Below are 10,215 nucleotides of genomic sequence, written 5' to 3'. Positions count from 1 at the left end.
TATATATATATATATATATATCACAAAAGTCCCATTTAACATTTCTGAAAAGGGGTGGGAAGAAGTTAACGACTTATTTAATCTTACCCCTTCCCAAATACACCCTAAATACAACAAGCAAACGTATATATACACCTATAGTTAGTACCAAAATAATCTAGTATTGTTCCAATGCTAAATTTTATAGTTGAAAATTCACTTCCAGAGACATTCACATCCAACTACATACCAATACTCATATAGACATTCACACTCCCATACATCATACTGACACTATGGCCACCCAAGTCCACTTCCCCCCCAGCCGCCACCCAGCACCCCAAATGACAGTTCAATAGCAGCCACAGAGGGATCAGGAAAGCTAAATAGTTCAAACTACTTCCCCAATACAATGTATCTTATCCACATACATACACCAAAACAAACTGCACCATCATACATTGTTCATTGCAGTTTGACCCTGTCCTGTTTTGTAGATTTAACAAACCACACAGTGATGGACAAACACGGGACAGACTGAACAATGGCCATGTAGAAGATGACCAGCAGCTCCTATGGAAGGTTCTAATAATTACAAACTTATTAGTTGCCAAGCAAGGACAGTCTCTAATGGGCTGTCTTCCGAACAGTGTCTTTGATGGACAAACATCAAAGACACTACCTCAGATCCTGAGAAAGGGTGTTTCCTTGTAACTGCAGTATCCCCAGTAGACAGTTTTTGAGGATGATGAGGGGACGGAATGTGAGGGAATCTTTAAGAATTCCACTGTCATCTCCACAGTCTCCAGTGATTAAGTTCTAAGGAAACTCTGTTCACAGTAGTGGAATTGTAGATCCACCAGCCAATTCACTTCCAGTCTTTATGCAAACTGATATTTGTTCAGCATTAGATCAATGAAAGTTACCTGCCCAGTGCTGATGGTTCTTCTGCAAGAGAATATGCTTCAAAGCTTCATCTGCTGCTGTCAGTCAATCAGGAAGCAAAACTTTGACTGGGTTGGAGGGCCACAAAAGAACCAAAACTAGAGTTCGGACAAAAGATGGAAAAGCTCCATATAAAGCACAGGTAGGAGGCCAGATGACAAAGGAGAGATTCAAGCATTGATTCAGTTTAGTTTAGTTCAAATTTATTTACTCAAGAACAGAAAATTCAATAGTGCTATGTGAAATACAAAACAACTGTTGTTTTGTTGATAGGTTTTCTAGCCACAGGCTAATTTGCAAATCCAGTCCTTTGATTGGACCTTTATAAAAAAGACAGCTTTGTAAATCATTCTAGTCGCCAACTCTGGGGTAAGACCAGAGGTGGTTAACTTTAAAAAAGAAAAAAATATACATTTTCTCCAGTATTTTTTCAGTGGTCCCACTTCAAGATTTTAAGTGCTTTTTTGCATAATAGCACCATAGCTTTTAAAGCAGACTGAGCTACTTTTCTCCCGACAGTGACAGAGTGTAAGAATTGAGACGAAATCATTGCATGCCAAATCAACTGGGCAATTTTTCCACATAAATATTATCTTACAATACAAAAACAGTTTAGGTTGGTCTTAATGGCTCTTAGTAAAGTGTAGATCTGATCTATCTTAACCCTAACCCCATCTTAAAATGCTTCTCATGTTTAAATGTTCTCTAACAATTCCTTCAGTTTTATTATCCTGGAATGTCCAGTTGCCTTACCACACAGTCATACTGAGGCAAAGGGCGCACTCAATATAAGTTCTTGAGCAACTGAGCAGGGAGTCCATACCTTTTCAGTTTCCTGAGGAAGAAGAGAAAAGAGGTGTTCAGCAACCTGTTCAGGTCTGGCGTGATGTTGATGCCCAGGAATTTGATGTCCACACACTCCTCCCCTTGAATCGTTTTAGGTATGTGGACTGTCCTCTTGCATGTCCTGTAGTCTACAATGACCTCCTTTATCTTGCTGGTCTTCATCACAAGATTGCTCAGTGAATACCACTTGGACAGGTACTAGATCTCCTCTCTTCTCATCATTGTCAGACCCACAACATCTGCAAACTTTAGAACGCTATTAAATGAGTGGATTAGATTTGTGGGAGAACAGAATAAAAATAAAAACAGACTAAGTAAACAGCCCGTGGATGGATGTTTGGTCAGGTGGAGAGGCTACTGGGGCAGCAGACTTAAGGTGCTTTTCCATTAGAACACCTCTAACCAATATTGTCTCAGTCCACCCTGGCCAAATTCTTTTCCCAAAGCAGTTCCAGCCCAGCTCTGCCTGGCTGCTCTCAGATTTTCATACCTACTTCAGGGGTAGTACTAGCAGCACTGAGCAGGGTACGGCACTGAAACCATTTGATTAACAGCTGACCGCATTCATTCATCAGTTTGTGATTTACATCACTGAAAACTCCAAACAACATTATAGTTTAGCTGTGGATGGCGGACATGCCATCTACTATCAGAGAGCTGCTCAGTATGGAGGAACATATGTTGGAATCAGCAGGTACATGAGGGCTCATGACTGGTGAGTTGTGGATGGACCAAAATGCAGACAAGAGCTGGGAGCATGGATTATGTTGAATGTTTTAGGAATAAAACTAATAGCTTATAAAAGTCACTGAGAATGCATGGAGCCAGAGCCAAACAAAAACAGGAACAAGGAACAAAAAGCAAACATGGACAAAGCAAGATTAGACGAGATTTTACTGGAGGAACCAGCAAGTAGTGTGAGCAGGAAAAGGGTTTAAATAATGTGATTGTCCTAGAACAAAATACCTGGGGTGATTAGCAAGACAATTGTAGACATGAGGGGAGAGAGCAGAAGACAGAATGAGGAGAAAGATAAAGAGAGAGAAAGTGGCACGTGGGTGAGGAGATCACCAAGGGGACTAGGAAATGAATGTAACAGTAAAGCAAGACTAAACATAGGAAACAGAATTAAACTAGAATAACTATGGATAACTAGACACAATAAGAAAGGATTGAACAAAAAAACAGAACAAGACTGATCTAGCCAAAATAATAATAATAATAATTCAAACTAATGAACACAATATTAACGGAATTATAAATAAGTAATCAAAACACCAAAACAACCCAAAGAGCCTAACATCCAGTTGTCAATCTTCAAATGAGAGGGTCTGCTTTCTCTAAATCATTGCAAATTGGATAACACTTGAATTGTTTTTATCTAAAGTTATTTGAGAAGGTGAAACTCACTGTTTATTATGAATTGTTATATATATAGTTATAGTTGAAGTGTACTGTCAGTATCAGTAGCATTTTTGTCCCACATAAGAGCCACACATTATGTGTTGATTTCCTTATCAGCAGTGACCAGGCCATACTGCGACTTCCTCCTTCGTCAGAAACATCCATCCTTACCCACTGCTCTCCCCCAGCAGCAGGTCTTCATGTTGGCCGAGCCCAAGCGCAAAACCACCTTCTGGCATAACATTGGGAGACTGACACCTTTCAAGAAATAAAAATCAAACCAGAAAGGAGAAGCAAAGTTGTGAGAAAGAGAAGAGTTCGTGCCTCCATAGAGCCTTTTTAATCATTCCACTTTTCTTTCCTATGTATAACCTTTCCTGGAGGGATTTGTGGACTTGTATAGATAAAGTGGACTATAATAAAGGTAAAACCATCTTTTGAAAGCACTTTATTGGTTGGATAACAATCAGACATGACAAGGTCTCCTCGTTACCCTTGAGTTAAACAGTGACAATAAATTCTTGCCTAATGTACTTATGCTCCTTAAGACAAAAACTGACTGGTATTAATTCTGTTTTACTGCTGCAACTTATTGTGGGTCTCCTGGCTAAACTGCCTCTGTGAAAATGTTGCTTGGCAACAAAACTGTGTTTATTTACACTGCTCTGTGCTTTTATTTTATAATTTAACAAAAATTTCAGACTTTTCATTGTGTGGTAGAATTTCATATTCATGCTTATTCTGTCTGCTTTAAAAAAAATGAGGGAAACTATTTGGAGAATAAAATTCCTTGTGTTTTCTCTTTGCTAATGTATAGGGTCTTTTTACATGCTTTAAGTATTCTGTGGACTTTGTGTGTTGTTTTGGATTTGAATTTTCTCTTCTGATGTGCTAATATTCTAATATTTCCCAAGGAAGATTAGAGTACTTCAGTCTAAGGTCAAATGCCCAGCATAACCAAAAACACCAGCAACACATTCCAGCAGTCTGATCCTTGACCTCTCCACATCACTGAAAGTAAACCATCTATTCTATTTCTTATTTTTATTTCATTTTATATTTTACACAGTGTGATCTGACATGCATAAATATAACCAAACAATACAAGCTCAATAATAAAACCCTTATTATACTTTGGGGTGCGGTGCAAGGTGGCAATAATAGTGGGAGTTGGTCCAGAGAGCTGATATACAATTGCTTCAAATGAATGACAGGAACAGTTACAGGTGCCACCCTCCACTTCTCGCGGGTAGATTATCATGAGACATCGCCGACTGTTAGATTAAGCACAGAAAATCTAACATTCGGTCAGAAATTATGTCCTGCACAAGATACCCCATACTAGTTAGCGAGTCAATGTTGAAGAGACCAAAGTTGATGGTTTTATTGTGATTGACAACCAAGTTAGCTGACCGAGCCAGGAGGGCAAACACACTGTGCTCAACGCAATGTTTCTCGGTAGACGATGAATAGTAGACCAGGTATATTTAATGGAGTTAGGTATGTCACAGCAAAAGATCCGGTGAGAGCCTTGATGGGTGTGTTTTGGACGGTGCAGGTGGAAAATATTGTGGTGTAGAAGCTGAGCTGATGGTGGTAACCCATGCATATGTAAGCAGATCTTTAAAAGCTTTGTGGCAAAGTACTGGAGCAGTGCTGTCATGGTGATGAACCAAAAACGACACAATCCAGGTTAGTATAAGCCACACATAGCAGCTCCAAATAGTTGCTGGAGACAAGGCATAGGCTAATGGTCTTCACTAAAACAAAGCAAAGGATGGATGTAGTTTACTGAAAAAGAAGGCTGAATTAACAATCAGTACATAGATAACAAAAGCAAAGTCAACAAAAACAATAAAATGACTAAAAGACCTTAAAAACAAGTCAGGGAGCAGCATCTGCAACAACGCAGCAGCATTCACTGTTACTGTAAGTGCAGTGGTGTGAAATTCAATTTGATATTTTACTTAATCACAGTTGCAACCAAGAGGCCCAAAACGACTTTATCTCAGCAAAATAAGTGCAAAAGAGAGAATTTTCGGTTTCTCAACTCCATATTCTATATTCCACCTTATTTACGGTCTAAACCAGTGTTTCTCAATTCCGGTCCTCAGGCCCCCCTGCCCTGCATGTTTTAGGTTTTTTCCTTCTGCTACACACCTGGATTGAATATTTTTGTGATCAACAGACTTCTGCAGTACTTGATGGTCATGCAATCATTTGAATCAGCTGTTCTGGAATAGAGGCTCATCTAAAACATGCAGAGCAGCGGGGCGGTGAGGACTGGAATTGAGAAGCACTGGTCTAAACACATCAGAATGATGAAGATTAACAGTTTTAGTAGTTTGAAACTAGAATCCAGAACTGTGAAACTTAAAGTTCTCAGTTTTTTGAATCTTTTGCTGAGATAAAGCTGTTTTGGCCCTCTCAGTTGCAACTCTCCTGAAACACAACATTTTGACTTGGTTCTAGTTGCAAAGCACTAGAACAGGGACATGCAGAGGGGGATCAGAGGGGTCTTGAGCCCCTGCCCCTTTTATCCTTTATGGCCCTATTTGCCCTTTTTGATTTTTTTTTGTCAAGTTTTAGTTTTTTTTAAGTTGTGTGTCAGGGAGCCTCTTAGTGCCCCTCAACAACAATATTTAGCTAAATATAATAATTTTGCAAGATAAATTAGTCTGGCTGCCTTCAGTCTAATGATGACCCAGCCTAATAATGAGGATTTTCAGTTTCTCTGCCTCCATGTTTTTCAGACACCGGGCCCAAGGTGAGGAGGAGGGGGGTGGATCTGTGTCCTCTAACTATGGACAAGAATTTTTTTTTGACAACATACAGTTTGTAAATAAACATATAGGTCTGATGTTGAAGTTAGAAAAACCGTTTATATTTATTTTTCGTAATAAGAAATATGAAAAATAGTCAAAGACCATCTTCGCAATACACAGGCCATACTTTTTCCAGCCCCTGAAACAGAAGCAAACACTGTACGTTCAGCCCCATAGGTCAGTATGTGCCTAGGTTGGCAATCCAAAGCAAGGCCGCCTTTGTTCTCTGGCCCCTGGTCCAGTTCGGATTTTGTTCCAGGACCATGACCCTCGCTGAGCCCCAGCTGTGCTGGATGTAATGCGAGCTCAGCAAGGCATAGGCCTTCCTCACCATCCTCCGGGACACATCTCACTCGTGTAAAACCAGTCGCGCCAGCATTGTATTTGCCGTATGACCCACAAATCTGTTTCTGCAAACCGGGCAACTAATTAAATAAACACAATTTTGTCTTTGTGGGCCCCCGCCAGGTGGGACTAAATAAACTTTGTGGGTACAATGATGTAGCAGCCATTTTTGGTGTCTGAAGCATTGCCCCTGCCCAATTGCACTCTGCTCCATCTGGGATCTGATTTTGGCATGAACGTGATGGTCCCTCAGGTTCCTGTTTGGTCAGAAAGCAGGTATGACCCTCCTATTGGTCAGCCTTCCACTAAGAGACTGGAATCCTACAAAAAATTTTCTCATAACCTTGGTCCAGATTGACGTTAGCAGGTGAGTAGGTGCTGATAAAAGGAAGTGACATGGTTCGATCTGGCTGCTTGGATTCAGAAAAGGTCCTCAAACACCTCCTTAAGAACCTCTGATACCCCCTGCTGGACAAAGCTATGAACAGAACCCTAACTGCTTCATAAAAATCAGATTTTTTATGAAGCCATGCTGTGTGTCTGGTATAAAAATCAGAGTTAAATCGAGTTAAATTGAGACTTCTGTGAGTATTTGTGCAAGATTATGTGTGAAGTGTCAAACAGAATTATTGAGGAACCCCCATCAACCTGTTATTCTCAAAAGATGAATAAGGAATTGAAATTAGTCTGATTTAAAGTTAATTAAACCTTTATTTCTAAAAGAACACCAGAATCTGGTTTTAAGCTGAGTTAAATCCACCTTTTATCTTCTATTCTTTACCTTTACTATTTCGTTTTTTAGTGATGCCAAAAGAAGCTATGACTAATCTGAGCCCGGAGAAGACTTACCCAGTGTTAGCTGCAACGGTTCAGCTGTAGCCTCACGTGTTCTCTGTGATCAAAATGGCAGCATGCAGCTGTAGTATATAGTAAAGAAGGAACCGTAATGCACTCTGGGGAAGTCCAGCAGCCATATAGTCCAAACCTGATTGTCCGTTCAGGTTCTTTGCCGATCTCTAACTTGTTTCAAAGCTTGTTTTAATGCATCTAGGTCGAAAGAGGAGCTCATGCTGATTTTCAACAGTATATAGTTTGTCAGATGTTAAGACTCCTGTCCCCAAAATGCAATAAACAGCCAGTATAAAATCAATTAGCAAATTTTGTTTTTACACAAATAAGGTGTGCATTTTCAGAAAGTAACCCAAAAACAAAACAAAGTAAATGGGGGAAAAAAATCTTAGCCTGCCCTCACAAACACTAAGGCAAGACAAATAATCCAAAACTTGGTGGACTAAAAAAGGAAATCAAATTCAAAAGAGACAGCAGGAGCAGTGATATAACTGCATCAGATAAACCCACGTTCTCTGGTTTACCACACCAACTCTAAAGTCACCCTTGATGTGGTAGATCTGATGCAGCCCTGTGGCATCGAGTAACCACATCCCCAGGTAACGCAACCCCAAAACGTCATTAATAGCAGGGCCCAGGCAGCAAACAGTGGCGCAGCACACACCTGGTCACACAAGAAATTGACACTTTGCCACCATCCTTCCAGCTTCCCTTTTATGGAAGCTCAAGCTGTGGAGGGAGTGACACCTGGTGGTTCCTTAGAGCGGAGATCTAAAGCTGAGCAGGGTGTGTGCATTTCATCTCGGGGTAGCCATGTTTGTTTGGTGATGTCTTTAATGTATTTATCTCCTTTAGCTCCACAGACAATGCTCTGAGGCCCAAAAGGTGGAGGCGAAGCTGTGAGGGATACACAGACCTGGGCACTTTTCTCAAGTCTTTTAGGATAACCCTGAATGATGTGCCGCCTCCTAAAAAGAAAGTGGAGGCCGGATTCCGCCCTGACAAGTAGCCTCCTTGACAAGTTGCAGTTAATTCAGTTTAAGACAAGGCGGTACCACCTGATTGAGTTTTTTTTTTTCTTTTCCTCCTCTTACTGACCCTACCATACCAGGTTCTGATGCAGGGCATGTTATATTCAGGTCTAACCGCATGCATGGGTAGTTTCTGTCTCCTGGCTAAACGGAGCCGGTAGAAGCTGGAGAGCTTCATTGCAAAGTCCAACTGAGCTGGGAACTCTAACACTGCAGAGGAGGTCCTGGAGATCTGCACAGCGCTATCCACCGCACCCCAAAAGCCAGCCAGGACTTTATGTGCCACATCCAGGACCAGAGGTGAATGGGACTTGTCATTTCGGAGAGCAAGAACACTGTCAGCAGAAGAGGTGGGTTCCTTGATCTTGTTTTGGAAACTGACACTTCTGTAATTAAAATAATAAATTAATAACTTTTTTTTTCTTCCACATGACTCTTTGCAACCAGGACTTTCATCAAGGGGTCCATCGCATGTGACTACCATGGAATATTCACTATTGCTGCCGAGGCTGGCAGCTTGCAGGGTCCCTGAAGGCAGGACAAGATGCATAGATTTACTTTTTCAAGTCTGGGGACCATGGACTTCTGCATAAACTCTCAAGTCCACCTGTGTGACAGTCATCCGCAGCTCGCCATCTTTGGCTGACCAATAAACCGTTCTGCCAACATCATCAACACCAAATGTCTGTTAGTGAAGTTCCCAGGCCTGGCAGACCCATTTCTCCTAATAAAAACAAGAGACATCAAGCTGGGAGAGAAGATCTACGTGGACCATGGGGTGAGGCAGCACTCGTTTAGGGTTGGAAGGCCAGGGGATGATCTTAGCTGGATGGGTGAGGTTGGCTCACCTCCCAAGAGAAATAATTTAGTCTTATGTTGACAATGTTCTATTCAATAAAATTTGAAGTTTTAGTTTTGTAATTGCTCTTTTCTGTGTACTCCAAAGTTCAGTATGACTTTAAATTGTGTTGTTGCAATTAAAGTTTTTGTTTTGTCTTGTGCTGCTAATAACCCCCCCGCCCCCCATTTTTTCCTTCTGGTCATGGATAGAAGACGGTTGACCAACCATGGTACAGAATGTTTTCTTTTTACATTTGTTGTAAACTTTGGCTTTGAGCATGTGTAAAATGTTTGGTCAAAAGGCCAAAACAGCTGACCTTCCTTGCAGTGGAGGACATTTTGTGTCAGTTCAACCCAAAATAATTCTTCTTTGGGCTTCTTGCTGTTCCTGTTATCGTCCACTAGATTGAGGCATTGCCATGTCAGGTGGAATCTGGATCACTGTCACAGCTATTTTCAACTTTAGCATTGCTTCCTGTTGCATAAAGATGGCCTAAATGAAACACACTGAGGTTTGTGGATTAGAGCTGAGAAAATGGAACATATTAAGAGGTCAGATTCCTTTTGCAAGATACTGTAAATGTCATGTTGGGTTCCAGTTTCTATACCCACATACAGAACACCACCAGGAGAACAGATAATCAGATAAATAAAGTTTATTTCAACAATGTGAGAATCTGAGTCTGGTCCTTGGGAGGGTCTACCAGGGTCGTCTGTTTTCTGAAGAGTAGTGAGAGGAAAATTTTGAGTTCGAGGTCGTCAGAAAGATTGAATCTTTGAAACAATCAGAAAGATCTTACTTGTTTTAATTCCACAGACTTTAACCAAAGAGGAGATACTGTGGGTTCCAGGGTTGGGTCTCTTTGTGGGCATTCTTGAAGTAATTCAGGTTCCAGTGAGTTCTTGATAGAATGGATTCTTTGTTGGAGATGAGGAGGCCACATGTGGTGGAGGGCAGACAGGTAAGTACAGGCAAGGAGGAGTGAGCCAACGGTTTCAAGGTTTTTGCAGTCAGCTCCTCATATACTCCAGGATGATTAGCTGATAGATCACAGGTGCACTGGCTGAGTCAGCGTGCACGGTCTCCACAGGTGCAGCCTCCAGTCGCCCTCTAGTGGATGAAGAGGGGAAGCAGCAGGCAGACAGAATCC

The 10,215-nt window shown here is 41.2% G+C and overlaps 1 protein-coding gene and 1 long non-coding RNA gene across 5 annotated transcripts in view; both read left to right on the top strand.

The window, feature by feature from the left end:
* Window positions 1–3,988, top strand: part of arhgef4 (Rho guanine nucleotide exchange factor (GEF) 4) — a 36,761-nt gene extending 32,773 nt beyond the window's left edge. For 3 of the 4 annotated variants that reach the window (XM_007542703.2, XM_007542705.2, XM_007542706.2), the window contains exon 10: window positions 3,292–3,988. In XM_007542703.2, coding sequence (XP_007542765.1) covers window positions 3,292–3,446 — 155 coding nt within the window. In that variant the 3' untranslated portion in view covers window positions 3,447–3,988. The remainder of the gene's footprint in view (window positions 1–3,291) is intronic. The other variant, XM_007542704.2, reaches the window with a different exon arrangement.
* Window positions 3,989–7,677: 3,689 nt separating this feature from the next.
* Window positions 7,678–8,893, top strand: LOC107834689 (uncharacterized). Its single transcript, XR_001660500.1, has 2 exons — window positions 7,678–8,574; window positions 8,672–8,893. It is a non-coding gene; the product is annotated as an uncharacterized LOC107834689 (long non-coding RNA).
* The last annotated feature ends 1,322 nt before the right edge of the window (window positions 8,894–10,215 follow it).

The sequence above is a fragment of the Poecilia formosa genome, unplaced genomic scaffold (assembly GCF_000485575.1).
Source record: "Poecilia formosa unplaced genomic scaffold, Poecilia_formosa-5.1.2 Scaffold721, whole genome shotgun sequence".
NCBI classification, from domain to species: domain Eukaryota; kingdom Metazoa; phylum Chordata; class Actinopteri; order Cyprinodontiformes; family Poeciliidae; genus Poecilia; species Poecilia formosa.
The sequence above is the reverse complement of the archived record's forward strand: the minus strand, read 5'-3'. Positions and strand labels throughout refer to the sequence as shown.